We start from the raw sequence: 15,092 nt of genomic DNA, 5'->3' as shown, positions 1-15,092 counted from the left end.
AAAAACCCTGGAACCATTTTCTCACATTTCCCTAAATTCCAACTGAGTCTAAGCAGCCCAATAAGATCTCATGATCAACCAGATCGAATGTACTACTTTAGTACAGCTGGATAATTATTGCACTGGTTCCCACACACAACATACCATGAAGATGGTCCATCAATGAGGCAATTACAGTTTCAGTACTAAATCCTGAACGGAATCCAGATTGGAAAACTTGAAGGATAGCAAATTTTTCCAGATATTTTACCAATTCTAAATTAACTAGTCCTTCCAAAAACTTCATAAATAATGAAATACTGACCACAGGTCTATAATTAGAATAACTAATAATAGATTCTTTACAGTTTTTTTTTATAACAGGTGTAACTAAAACATGACCTATCTCCTTTTAGAACAAACCCTCTTTCAAAGAAAAAGTGATCCATTTAAAAAGGTCGATTTTAAAAGCAAAAGAGGCGTTCTTCAGGACATTGGGTGGACAATTGTCCAATCGACAATTTGATTTAGTATATTTGCTGAATAATTGCATTGCTTGCCTGTCAAGTTCTGTATTGAATTTAAAATATTGTTCTTGGTTCATCAGTTGCTGTATCATGATGCCCCAATGGTACTAAAGTAGTTTGACAATGACAGAGTATCATGGGCTTTACTACCAGAATATGATATTAGGTTCATTTTCATGTACAGCATTTTTATGATGGGAAAAACTTCCAGAAATATTACCAATGTTGGTGTCCAGGAGTAGTTTTAAGAAAATTATTGAAAACACATTTATTTGTGCAAGCATTTTAAATGGCTGTGATTTTATTAATGTTCTGTTATTGTATGTTGTGTTTTTTATTGCATTATGTATGTTATAGTGTAATCTGTATAGGTATAAGTGGAATATAAATTTTTTAAATAAATAAGCTGACTGGTGGTTGGGGGTACTCAGGACAGGTTTAGCAAATTCTGACCTACAAAATATAGCAGGCAGTGCCCATGTACACACCAACACGCCTCTCAACCTGCTGAGTTAATAAGAATTGATATTTTACAGACTCCATGGCTATGATAGGAAACATTTATATGAAACAGCATTAAGACCGCTGACGGCTATAGACATGGCTGAAGTGGTGAGAAGAGTGATGATGGGCATTCTGGGAAAATTAGGACACACACACAAACACATCTTCTACCACTTACTTGCTAGAATTCATAGTGTACCCAGAGGGACACTCGGGAATGCACTCCTGATTGTGGATGACATATAGGTGGCAGCCGCTCTCTCTTGAATTTTTACACTTGTTGTGAAGGTCCTGGCAGAAGCTGAATGTCACACACCGCCATCCCCCAAACTTGTAGAGATAGGGTGGGCACATTTCCAGGCAGACGCCATCATGTTGATAGTTTCGACAGGCCACACATTTTGCTGGGTTATTGGGCTCCAAACAGTTCCCCAGGCACTCACTGTTACAGCACTGGCCATCCTTAGTGCAACCACGCCACTTACAAAAATCAGGACAAACTGTGGAGGAGAGAGACAGAAGTGATGGTCAACAGGAAAATACCAAACAATTCAAGATCTTCCTATCAGAACCTCAATTAAGACCGAATTCCTAGATTATGTCTGGCCACCTCAATATCTTGTGTAAACATAGCATACATATACATATTAGTGTAATAATGCAAATGCAAACATGATACCCTAGTCCAGGGGTAGGCAATTCCGGTCCTCGAGAACCGGAGCCAGGTCAGGTTTTCAGGATATCTACAATGAATATATATGAGATGGATTTGCATGCACTGCCTCCTTGAGATGCAAATCTATCTCATGCATATTTATTGTGGAAATCCTGAAAACCTGAGCTGGCTCCGGCTCTCGAGGACTGGAATTGCCTACCCCTGCCCTAGCCAATCAGCTAGGAGGCCAACAGCAATCACAGTGGAATCCATATGAATCTGTATTTAAAATCCATTACAGATGTCTTTGAAAACCGCTCTGAATCTACTCCCCCCAGTCATCCGTAGCTGTATAGAAGCTTCCAATAAAGGTTCAAGGTTTATTAATATTTGATGAATCGCTGAATCGATTTACAAAGTGATGTACACAATTATAAAAGAGAATAAGATAAAAATATATGTCCACAAAACTGTTCATTAATATTCCAGGGATGTGCTGCCACCCAGTTTTTGAAAGAAGCCATTGGATCCTGCTGGGGTTTTTTGTTTGTACATGTCTAGCAGTTTCCTCCTGCTCCACATTTCCAGCTGTCTGGGAACCAGGATCTGTCACAATGACCACCCCTAGAATGTTTTCATCTATTTACATATTCTAATTGTTCTAAACAGCACATTAACTGATGAAAGCATACCACCAGTGATTTAATTTCACTCAAGCAGCAACTGCAGTGCAGGGGACCACGTAAGGAGGTGGCCCATATACAGCTGCTCCCATCTTCTAAAGTGGATCCCCTCTGGTCTAGCGGCTTTTTATGTTTTGCATGGGGCCTCAAAATGTAACTGTTGAAGCAGAGTTCAATGTGCCATGTTAAAATCCTATCTAAATCGCACCGAGCTGCTGGCTTAGGTTAGAGCAGAGGTGTCAAAGTCCCTCCTCGAGGGCCACAATCTAGTCGGGTTTTCAGGATTTCCCCAATGAATATGCCTGAGATCTATTAGCATACAATGAAAGCCGTGCATGCAGATAGATCTCAGGCATATTCATTGGGGAAATCCTGAAAACCAGACTGGATTGCGGCCCTCGAGGAGGGATTTTTGACACCCCCGGGTTAGAGGATTTCATGAAAAAAATCAGGTTTTCCATTCCCTTTGAAGGCTGGGAATGTGGGTGCTACAAAGGCAGCCCTCAAAGCTACTGAAAGGAAGGGGGAAGTTGATCATTATGCAACATTAATACCCAGTGGCTTGATTCAGGGCCTCCAATTTCAGGTTTGGGACATAGCTCCCAATCAATTACTTCATGCAGCAACTGGACTAAAGCAAGTTGAATGGAAACACATTATGGTGGTAGTTCTATAACAGGGTGCCCCCTTTTAGACATCCCAATGCAGCATGGAGAGTGCCTACTCTAAAACAGCATCTGTGTGCCAAAATGCAACTAATGTACCTAATGAAAGCACAACCATTGATGCCAGGTCAAAGGCAGGCATTAAGTAGGCATAGCTAAGTGAGCCTTGCATTGCACATAACTATACTGCAAGTTGTGCACATAAGTTGGCGACATCTATGCCCTTCTCGTGTGTTTGCCCACTTGCAATTAATTATGTACTTGCCCCCTCATTCTATAGAGTGGAGTGTGCCCAAATTTCCAACTAGTGTGCAAATTTGTACGGGCAATTTATAGAATACAGCCAGCTGCACACAACTTAATTGTTAAATTAGGTGCCAATTGGCCTTAAGTGGGGTTAATTGGTGCCAATTGGCACTAATTTGTAGTTATGCAGAAAACTGCACTTAAGCACCATTCTATAAAAAAGCACCTAAATGCTACAGCATGCGAGTACGAAGGGAGCATGCACATGGGCAGGTCAGAGGCATCTTGCAGTTGTGCATATAAGTTACAGAATACTATCACTTATATGCACAGCTACCAACTTTAGGCATGAACATTTATGCCAGCCTTTGACATGGTGTTAAGTGCTTGAGCATAAAGACACAAAATTGCCAATGATTGGGATGGGGTGGAGCTAAAGTAGAAGGGGGGATTTTTTTCTTGATACAGCCTTTGGGCAAAACATGTCGGAGTGACAGGTCCCTTCCCGATAATTACTGACAAAGGGAAAACTCAGAAAGAGAAAAAAAGATAAGTTGAAAGATTCATTATTTATTTACTGAAGTATTGAAGCACTAAAGCACTTTATATAAAACACAACGGTCTGATGAGGAGGCTAGTGCCACATAGTATTTGGCCACTCAAACCAATTGGCTAATACTGGCACTTCTGAAGACCAATGAATAAGTCAAAAGCTATAAGTAAACATGCTGTGAAGTACTGTTTCTGGAGAACACGAGTGACAATATAACAGTACAAAGGATTGCTGCACGCATTACTTATTGAGCATAAAGTGAAGCATGCACATGTCAACTTACGCCATTCTATAAGGCCAATTTTGCATGCAAATGCCATTATAGAATTGGTGCTTAGAGACCATATTTTTTGCACCTAATTTTTTGGCACGCTTTCTTGAATCTACTCCACAATGTATTTTGGTGTGGCACATGTAACTGCATGCACCCAATTATAGAATTGCTCTTCTCAGTGGGAGATTCGATCATTAGGCATGTAGATAGCTGGGTGGCTGGTGGACACGAGGATCACTTGATTACTTACCTGCCTTGTGCAAAAGTGGCAGATCTCACTTGTCACTTAGATAAGATTTTAGACAGTGATGGAGAGGAGCCTGCTGTCTTGGTACATGTGGGTACCAAAGACATAGGGAAATGTGGTTGCAAAGTTCTGGAAGCCAAATTTAGGCTCTTAGGTAGGAAGTTAAAATCCAGAACCTTTGTGTTTCCCTCTGCTCTCTTCTCTTTCCAAATTATATTGTATTTCTTCCCCCTCATCCCTTTTGCATGTCCTCAATTTAATTTTTAGGTTTTCCCTTAATGTTTTTAATTGTAAATCGCTCAGACTGTTGATGGGCAGTATATCAAAATTTAAATAAACTTGACTATGCACGCCAACTTGAAACTTGCTCCCTGTTCCATGCGCAGGTTCCAAAAGACAGGCAGGGCTTTGGAGTCTCAATGCGTGTATGAGGCGATGGTGCAGGGAGGAGGGTTTTAGATTTGTTAGGAACTGAGCAACATATTGGGGAAGGGGGAACCTATTCCATAAAGATAGGTTCTATCTTATCCAGGGTGGAACCAGGCTGCTAGCATCAACATTTAAAAAGGAGATAGAGCAGCTTTTAAACTAGAAACTGGGGGAATGTCGACAGTCACTCAAAAGAGCATGGTTCAGGGCAAGATATCTTTAAAAGATCCTATATAATAAAACCCTAGCCGCGCATGCGCACTCCTACCTGCGTGTTCCGTTTTCCCTGATCCATAAGATGTAAGTCTGTGGCAGCAGGAGTGCGCATGCGTGAATCCCCAGCCTTATAGCACCTAACTACACTCGAGGAGGACTGGCCGCCAGCGTTGAACTCCCTGCTCTCTCGCGGCAAAAAAACAGTAAGTTTTTTGCGGTCTGACCCTCCCATCCCTTCCCGATGTCTGACCGGCCCCCCCTTCCCTTCCCGCAGTCCAGACTCCAAACCTGTCTGCAGCACTCTACACACGCTGCTTCGGGGCCTTCTACAGCCCTGATTTGCTCTGCCGCGTCTCTGATGATGTCATCAGGGACGTGCCAGAGTAAATCAGGACAGTAGAAGGCCACGAAGCAGCGTGTGTAGAGTGCTGCAGACGCTACTAGAGTCGGCAGGTTTGTCGGGAAGGGAAGGAGGGGCAAGGGACTAAGGGAGCCGGACAGACTTCTAGCACCCGTTAATGTTAACGGGCTAAAATACTAGTATCAACATAAAAGGAAATACAGAGCATCCTAATAGTGAGATTGCAATACAGGCTGCAGTAGACCAGGTTTCCTTAAATTCAAAGCAGGCTTATTTTAAAGATTGCAAAATATCCATACCAACTGCTGAGCAAATTGTAAATAGATATGACAAACACTGTTTGAAATGTCTTTATGCAAATGCCAGAAGCCTAAGAAACAAGCTGAGAGAGTTAGAATATATTGCACTAAATGAAAAGATAGCTATAATAGGTATAACTGAAACCTGGTGAAAGGAAGATAACCAATGGAACACTGTCATATCATGGTACAAGTTATATCGTATTGATAGGGTGGATTGAATCAGTGGAGTGAATCATAGTGTTATATGTTAAGGAGGGCCTTGAACTGAAAGGACTGAAAATTATACCAGAGCAAAAACACACCTTAGAATCCCTGTGGGTAGAAATTCCATATGTAAGGGGGAAAAGGACAGTGATAGGAGTGTACTACTGTCCGCTTGATAAGGATGAACGGACAGATGCTGAAATGTTATCAGAAATTAAGGAGGCTAACAAACTGGGTAACACAGGAATAATGGGCGATTTCAACTACCCTGATATTGACTGGTTAAATGTATCATCAGAACATGCTAGGGAGATAAAATTCTTTGATGAAATCAAGGACTGCTTTATGAAGCAGCTGGTTCTGAACCGACAAGTGGTGAGGCAATTTTAGATTTAGTTTTAGTGGAACATGTGAATTGGTACTTGGCTGCTTGAATCTTCTACCTGTTTCTGGTTGCATCAGAGGAGAAGATTCAAGCAGCCACGCAAGACTTTTTGAAAGGCTTGTGCTGCTGGGAGAGAAGAAAAATGAAAATCACCATGAAGGGAGAGAGGAAGGGAGATGCCCAGATGGCGGCGATCGGGATGGAGGGGGCTGCTGGACTATGAAGGACGCTGAAGGGAAGGTGGAGAGAGGGGGGAGGGGACAGAGGAATAGACACTGCATGGAAATGGGTAGGAGGAGAGAGAGGGGAACATGCTGCATGGGAATGAGTAGGAGAGATAGAAGGGAACACGCTGCATGGAAATGGGTTGGAGAGAGAGAGAGGGAAACACGCTGCATGGAAATGGGTAGGAAAGGAGAAGGGAAGGAAGGAAGGGGAGGGAGGGAGAGAGGGGGAGGGAGGAGCAGAAGCTGCAATGAGTAGGGGAGAGAGAGGGGAACATGCTGGAAGGAAGTAGAGAGAGAGGGGGAGGGGAGGGAGGAGCTTACGCTGCATGTTAGTGGTTAGGAGAGAGGAGAGAAGACTCTGAAGGAGATGGGTGCCAGACCAATGGGGGTTGGGGTAGAGGGAGAGATGGAAGGGAGAGGCACAGTAACAGGCATAGTAACAGAGCAGATGCCATATGGAAGAGGCAGAGAGAAGGCAGACAGTGGATGGAAGGAATAGAATGACGAGAAGATGAGGAAAGCAGAAACCAGACGACAAAGGTAGAAAAAAAAATTTCTATTTCTTTTCTTTTTTGTTTTAGGATAAAGTAGTATATTAGTCAAGTGGATAAACATTTATAAACAAAGCCCTGCCAGCTGAATTTATAAAATGACAATTACAGTGGTGCCTCACACAACGAACTTAATTCGTTCCAGGAGCAAGTTTGTTATGCGAAAAGTTCGTTATGTGAAACGCGTTTTCCCATAACAATACATGTAAAAAAAAATAATTCGTTCTGTAGCATAAAATATGCTAAGATGACATAAAAAAAGATAAATTTATCTTGTTAGAGCTGTTAGCATGATATAGAGGGGATATATGTGAAGGGGAGGGGAGACAGGGGTTTTGTTGATCCTTGCTGTGTATTATAATCACCCCCCACATACTCCCCAGTACCTTTTTTAATTCCTCCCATCTTTCCCAGCCAGTGGCGTACAGGCCAGAAGCGCAGAGATCAGGAGCAATTCCTCTGCACGCCTGGGTGGGCCCATGCCGATCTCCGAATGGCTGCAGTTAGTTCTTGTGAGTCTCGCGAGAGCTGGCTGCAGTTAGTTCTTGTGAGTCCCGCGAGAGCTGGCTGCAGTTAGTTCTTGTGAGTCCCGCGAGAGCTGACTGCAGCCATTCAGAGATCAGCGCAGGCCCAGGCGGCGGGGGGGAGGTTTAAAAATATGCGGTGGCGGCGGGGGGAGGTTTAAAAATATGCGGTGGCGGCGGGGGGAGGTTTAAAAATATGCGGTGGCGGCGGGGGGAGGTTTAAAATATGTAGCGCCACTGAACGATGCAGCTCGGGCGACTTCGTTGTGTGAAACGAAGTCCGTTGTACGAATCAAGACAAGAAGTTCGTTGTGCGCAGCGTTCGCTGTGCGAGGCGTCCGTTATGCGAGGCACCACTGTATACAGAATATTGTTTCTTTTTATACTTTAATAAAATAAGTTCAGTATAAAACTATTCAAGGCTTGTGCAGATAGGATTAGATGATTTTTGGGGACAGGGCGGGAATAAGGACCAAGCTCGCGGGGACGGGATGGAGACGGGTACAAATTTTTTACCCATGAAATTCTCTAGTTCTGTCCATTGATCAAAAAGAAACAAAAGGAAATTGTCACTCTTCCTCTTCTCTCCAAAATATTAGTCCAGTACAATTACTAAAACATTGTATCTTGCCTAGTCTAAAGGGATTTCAGTTAACAAGAATAAAACCGCTTTCATCATTTCAGAAGAGAGTTCCTATTGAAACACTACTTCAGAAATGTTCATGCAATATTTGCCATACAGGAGCAAGTTTAACAGCGGCCTGTTATAATTTTCACAGGAGAGGGAAGACACAGTTTAACATCTTGGATGAAAGGAAAACAAATTCTTGTAGTATAGACATTCCACGCTAAAGAAAACCAATGAGAAATAATATGAAACCACAAAAGGTATTACGGTTTGTTAATTTAATTAGCCCAATAATGAGTTGTTTTCTGGTTTCCCCCAAACTCTAGCCATATAGCTCTAAAGCAGGGGTAGGGAACTCCGGACCTCAAGAGCCATATTCCAGTCGGGTTTTCAGGATTTCCCCAATGAATTTTCATTGAAAGCAGTGCATGCAAATAGATCTCAAGCATATTTCATTGGGGAAAACCTGACTGGAATACGGCTCTCGAGGACCGGAGTTCCCTACACCTGCTCTAAAGCAAGCCAATTAATGGTGCCTTAGCTCAAAGTGTCCGACAATCATTAGAAAAGGCTGAAGACTGGTAAGCTGAGGTTCCTGCTATGCCTACCAGAATCTGGTCCTGGCTACAGGGAAGTGGGGTGGGGGTGGGGAAGGGGCAGGGAGGAAGGGGACAGGATTTGATTAGTGCTGCCCAATTCAGGAAAAAAATTTGATTTGATTTGATTCAGCCTACTGAGTCAATTTTGATTCGATTTTCCTGCCCAAGTGGGTGTTTTTTTCAAATATCCTGGTGGGTTTATTTTAAAGCCTCTTCACCCACCCCACCCCATTTGCCCTCTCCTACCCACACTTGCGCTATGGTATAAACAAAATAAACAAACAAAAAAGACTTTTCCTCTCTTTGCTAAATCTTAGCTCACGTTCACGGTCTAACACCAGCTCTGGCAGGATACACATTTCAAATCTGACACATTGGTATCACAAAACAGAAAATAATTAATTTTTCTTCCTTTTGTTGTCTGGTCATTTATTCAAATCATGTTGGTCCCAGGCTCTGGGACAAACATCTTCTGATAACTCACTTGCCAGGGTCTCCTGCCCATTTGTCATTTTCTTTTCTCCATGCTAACCATCTATCTTGCATCTCTGTCCTCTCTTTCCATTTCCTTTCCCTTTCCTCCCCCGGAAGTCTGGCATCATTCCTTTTTTAGTCTTCATCCCCGCAGCTGCAGCAATGGACCCCGCCATCCCCAAATCCACCATCTCTCCTTTTCTCAACTACCCTTTCATCCAGCATCTCTCCCTCCTTCCCCACCAACCCAGGGTCCACCATCTCTCCCTTTCTCTTCCCAACTACCCTCCTATCCAGTATCTCAATCCCCCCTCTACACCATCCCTTGTGTCCAACTTCTCTACCTTTCTGTTCCTTCCCTCCCTAAATCCCATTGTCCACCATCTCTCTTCCTCTCCTCTGTTTTTAGACCCATTATTTCTTCCCCACTCCCCTCAATTCAGCATATGCATGTCTCTTTGGACCTCCCCTTCTCGCCCTCTGTGTATTTTTACACCAGGGCCCCCCCAAAAGGCCTGCATATTTCCCCCTTCTTTCTAGCATCCTCCGGCTTCCCCCCAGTCTCACCTTCAGCTAATTATGGCAGTCTGCAGAGGATCACCAGTGCTGTAGCAATCCTAGCAGGCTGCCATCGACCTCCACAGCACATTTCCGCTGACATCAATTTGTCCGCAGCACATTTCCTCTGCTGTGGTCCCACCCTTCCTCTGACATCAGGGGTGGGATCGTGGCAGAGGGAACATGCTGCGGAGGCCGATGGCAGCCTGCTAGGATCGCTACAGCAGCGGTGATCCCCTACAGGCTGCCGTAATTAGCTGAAGGTGAGATCGGGAGGCCAGGGGGAAGCCGAAGAATGCTAGAAAGAGCACCTATGAAGCACTTCCCAACTGATCCTCCCCCCCTAAAGCAGGAGCAGCAGCGGCAGTGAACAGTCAGCAAGAGGCAGCGCTGCTGCTCCTGCTTTAGGAGACCAGAAGGTACAGGGAGGAGGGTTGATCACCGAATCGGCGAACCCAGTTTTTTGTTGTTTTTTTTAATGAATTGATTCGAATCGATTCAAATTGGCAAATCGGGCAGCAATAGATTTGATATACTGCTTTTCTGAGTTACAATTAAAACAGTTTAAATATTATATGCAGCTGCCAGACCAAGCTAGACCAAAGATTTTATCAAGCTAGCATCCTCTTGAGCAAGCAGTAGTTTTTCGGCTAGCACGGGGGTTAGCGCGTGCTAAAAAGGTGTGTGGGCTAAAGCCACTAACGCGGCTTCGTAAAAGGAGCCCTATGTTTTATTTATATTTTCTGTTTTATATAGTTCTCCTTAGTTGTATTTTGTTATAAAAATTCACTAAAATCACAGGTTCAGATTAGAGGTCTACACAGGAACAGGGATCGCGGGAATCATGTGGGTCCCACAGGGATCACGGGAATCCCCCCTAACCCACGGGACTCCCATGGGGACCCCTCCTCTAGCCAACGGGACTCCCACGGGGATGGAAGGCTTTGGAAGCAGGGTTCATCCATATAATATAATGGACATGTCAGCCTTAGTAAAAAAGGGGGGGTTATAAGTTAATTACCTGAACAGAAAACAAAAAAAGGGTTCCACCAAAGAGATTCCACAAGGAAAACAGCAGCGCAAACACAAAAGATACTGTGGAATTGATGATCCTGTCAGAAGTAATTGCTGCTTTTTATGGGGACAGGCGGGGATGGAGGTAATTCCTTGCGGGGATGGGTGGGAACGGAGAGGATCCTGGCAGGGATGGGCGGGATTTCTGTCCCCGCGCAACTCTCTAGTTCAGATGGGACACTATCATACTGACTCCGGAGTGGATGTAACAGAAATGGCAATTCAGTGCTGGGTGAACTTTTACAGTCTGTATCCCGCAAATGATGTGATGGTTTGAATAGGCTGGAGTGAACAGTAGTTGGAATCCAAGGTATCGAGCTTCGACAGTAACTACAGTGTTCCCCCGGTCGTTCGCGGTCGGCAGTTCACGGTCCTGGTCGTTCGCAGTATTGTCCAATCGCGAACCGCTGACAAGGAGAGCTGCTTTGACACGTAGCTCCCAATTGGATAAGGCCCGACTTAGTGCAGGAAGAGGCGGTCGGAGCATACCTCGAATGATTTCCTGTACTCGCCGACGCTCCGGCTGCCCTCTTCAGTCTCCTCCATGAAAAACTGTATTCGCAGTTTTTCAAGATTCACGGGGGTTCCTGGAACTATAGTAGTTTCAGGTGGACTTCTACAGTCTAGCACCCAGAAATATCAAAGAAAAAAGATAATTCAATTTAAGCATGAATTTATAATGAATGTTAACTGTTGGGCTGACTGGTCTTTATCTGCCGTTATTTACTATGTTCCTATGTTTGAACTGGGGGGGGGGAAGACTCCCAATTTCTCTCCCATCCCACATGCCCAAACTGTTTAGAAAAACACTATTTTCCTCTCCTCTTCCACTAATCAATGCTCTCTTTTTATCCCGCCCTAACTGCTGTCCCTCAGGGAGTAAATTAGCCCTGTTGTGGTTAACAGATTCCATCTCACATTACTCAAAAGAGTTTAATAGGCACAGCAAACACACTTTCTCTACAGGAACACAGCATAAAGCCATGTAGCTACTGAAGGCAGTTCTGACAGCCAAGCACTAATTAGGAGACCGCAACATAATCCCTTCCTTTTGTAACTGCTTGGCAGCAGAAACGTGCAAGAGAAGAAATAATCCAAGTTTGGATAGTCTGCGTTGCTGCTGGGTGAGAGGGACCAGTTCAATAGCTGTAAACTGCCACCACAGAAATAAAAATAAGCATAGGCTTCAACTGGGTATAAATCGGAGTTTCCTAACCTGTCAAACAGACTCCACAACTATGGGAGTACTGAGAACACTTGTAATAAGCATTAGATATATTTAACATTCTGGATCTGAGTCATGCAAGTTTTTCTTATATACATTCATGGTGGATAAGAGTGTGCTGAAAAGTTCTCAGCCCAACCATCCAACTTCCTAAATTCTGAGCGTTATTTTGTCCCTGTAGCTGAAAAGAGTGTTATCTTATTTTGCTAAGTGCCAATCTGCAGCAACAAAATTCTATGATTTTGACATTGTTTCAGATCACCAACTGACCCATATCCATGTCATTCTCTTCTTGGTTGGGCAGAGAACTTTTCAGCACCTTTTTATATTCACAAAACCTCACTAGTGAGAAATCACTATTTTGGGGAAACCACAAGCATTAAATGAGAAGAGATATTTTATAGGGTGGAAGGCAGAGAACTAGGGCTGACCCTGCTCAAAAAGGAGAGATTCAAGATACATATGAGGAATATCTTTAGACCTGCAAAACATCAGGACTTGATATCCATACAAGGTGACTAAATCTCCATCATTGGGGGTTATAAAGCAAGTTAACAACCTATTTGTGTATATAGGCGGTAGAATGGAGTGGTCTACCATCCAACTAGGGAACTTGCAGATGGAGAGCGGAGTTGGCTTGCTTGTTCCTCCCAGTCAAAAAGATGTTCTGCTGCTTCTGGATAGGTGCTCGGAGTCTGGGGTGGCAGTGGTGTGGATGACCTCTTGCTGCCCATTTTTACCCTATTTTTCTAGGATTGTATGGTTTAATGTTGTATGCAATCTTATATCCGCCGAATCTCATTCCCGCCGAATAGAGTTTGCAGCTTTGCAGCCCCAGGATACAATCCAGCTTTGCAGCCCCAGGATACAATCCAACTTAGTCAACTTTGTTGAAGGAATCTGGGCGAAGCTCTTCAAGCTCTAGGTCAGGGGTGTCCAAACTGCGGCCCCGTGAAGTATTTTGTGCGGCCCCGGTCGAGGGCGATGCAGTGTTTTCCTCTGCTGCCCCCGGGTGTTTACCGTCTTGCCGGCTCCCTCCTCTGTCTTGCTGCAGCGTTTGTGCGGCCTCAGAAACATTTTTGGAGGCCAATGCGCCCAGGGAAGCCAAAAGGTTGGACACCCATGCTCTAGGTTGTATTAGGCTTTATGGCGTTTGCTAGCATTTCTACCTCCTAGAGGTATATTTTCTTTTTCTTTGGGAAAAGAAACAGTCACAATAAGCAAAGTAAAACAATGCAAACTGGGCTAAGCTCTGGACCAGAAGCAGGGCCAGAGAGAAGCAGAGACAAGAAAGTTTCTCTCCAAGAGATCACAGAACACGGCTCTAAATCAAATGGAATTGGCTTCCTGTTTGTCCAGTATTTGGTGCCTATGGCAGTTCCTCATGCCTACAAGTTAGCAAAGTCTGGGCAACCTGTAGTCATTAGCTTCACTCCATGCAACCGCTACAGGGAAGCAGCTTTCTCTGTGGCATACATACAGGCAGAAACATTATTTATCTGATCAGAGCAGCACAAAATATTTAAGACACGTAGAAAAGTAGTAGTTTTGTGTTTTGCTGGGGAGAAAGTGCTTTTTCCACTGAGGAAAAACAGACAAGGTGGTTATTTGATTGACATTCAGTACGAGAAGCAAATTCAGGTTTCACCAGATATCATTGCTTCTCCTCCTCCCCCCACCCTCCCCCATCATAATTACAGGGTGGCACAGCAACACTGGCTTTTTCTCAGCCAGATTCCAACTGCCAGAGACCTGCTGGAATAAAATATTTACTTTCTTGAAAAGATCAAAGAGAAAGAAGGGGGCGGGGGTGAAATAATCACCAAGTTTATGCAACATTTTCTGGCTGCTTTCAGAGGGAGGGATGCAAACAGGCCCAGCTGCTCTCTGCCTCTTATCCTGAGCACTTCTGAATAAGGAGGCACCGGGTTGGGTTACAGCAGCTCAGGAGCAGATTCTGAGGCAAGAGCTCCAGATCTCGAGTTAAGTGTTGTAGCTATGCTGCTGAGAAAACACCGTTCCACAATTTCACCACACTGAGGCAAAAAAAAGTGTCTTCCTCTGAAAAATGGCAAAAGCCATTTCCCCATAAAGTCAGATGGTGCCCCTCAGCGGTCTGGACCGCAATGAGAAAGCAGCGGAAGAGAGGAAACCATGAGCACACCAGCTGCTTTCTTGATAGTTTGTTTCAGAGGGACCTTTGGGGTTTCTTCTTCTAATACAGGATCAGGTTTGAAGCTATGAAGCAATGGGACAAGTCTTTGTATTTAGATATTTTAGCACAAGAAAGTACAAACGTAAGACTGAAACAGAGATGGAGAAATATTATGAAGCAAGACTGGGGGGTGGGCCGCACACTGAATACTTTTAGAAGGTACAGTATTAGCTGAAGGAGATATAGAAAACTAAAGTTCATTGTTGGGAAGAGGTAAAACACGGACCTCACGGACCTCGCGGATCTAAACCCGCACGTCCTTAAAAATCTGAGGTCGGTGCCGCTTGTAGTTAGTTTCTGGCTCTGACAGACCTCGGTAACAATTTAGCGCTGATGGATCCGTCTCAGCATAGGGAGGGAAAAGTATTAGGATCTGTCACTGCTACAATGTCATCGAGGTCTGTCAGAGCCGATTTATCGGGGCTGCAGGAAACCAGTTTAAAGGATTCGTTTTAGAGCCGCTCCAGCACTAGTCTCTAGCTCCGACAGACCTCGGTGACATTTTAGCGCTGACGGATCTTAATACTTTTCCCTCCCAATGCTGAGACGGATCCGTCAGCGCTAAACTGTCACCGAGGTCTGTCAGAGCCAGAAACTAACTACAAGTGGCACGGACCTCAGATTTTTAAGGACGTGCAGGTTTAGATCCCCGAGGTCCGTCAGGTCCGCGTTTTACCCCTTCCCTTCATTGTTCTCTTTTGTGTCACTTTCCATCTGAAACACAAAACAGCATAGGTTAGAATTATTCTGCATGCAGTGAATAGAACAGTGTATCTCAAATTGTGTG

The 15,092-nt window shown here is 44.2% G+C and overlaps 1 protein-coding gene across 4 annotated transcripts in view; it reads right to left on the bottom strand.

Moving 5' to 3' along the window:
* Window positions 1–15,092, bottom strand: part of INSR (insulin receptor) — a 328,183-nt gene that overhangs the window by 143,060 nt on the left and 170,031 nt on the right. For all 4 annotated transcript variants that reach the window (XM_033956911.1, XM_033956913.1, XM_033956912.1 and 1 more), the window contains exon 3: window positions 1,189–1,510. In XM_033956911.1, the coding sequence (XP_033812802.1) occupies window positions 1,189–1,510 (322 nt within the window). The remainder of the gene's footprint in view (window positions 1–1,188; window positions 1,511–15,092) is intronic.

Source organism: Geotrypetes seraphini, chromosome 8 (assembly GCF_902459505.1).
Source record: "Geotrypetes seraphini chromosome 8, aGeoSer1.1, whole genome shotgun sequence".
In the NCBI taxonomy this organism is placed as follows: Eukaryota; Metazoa; Chordata; class Amphibia; order Gymnophiona; family Dermophiidae; genus Geotrypetes; species Geotrypetes seraphini.
Note: the sequence above shows the minus strand (reverse complement) of the source record. Positions and strands in the feature narration are given on the sequence as shown.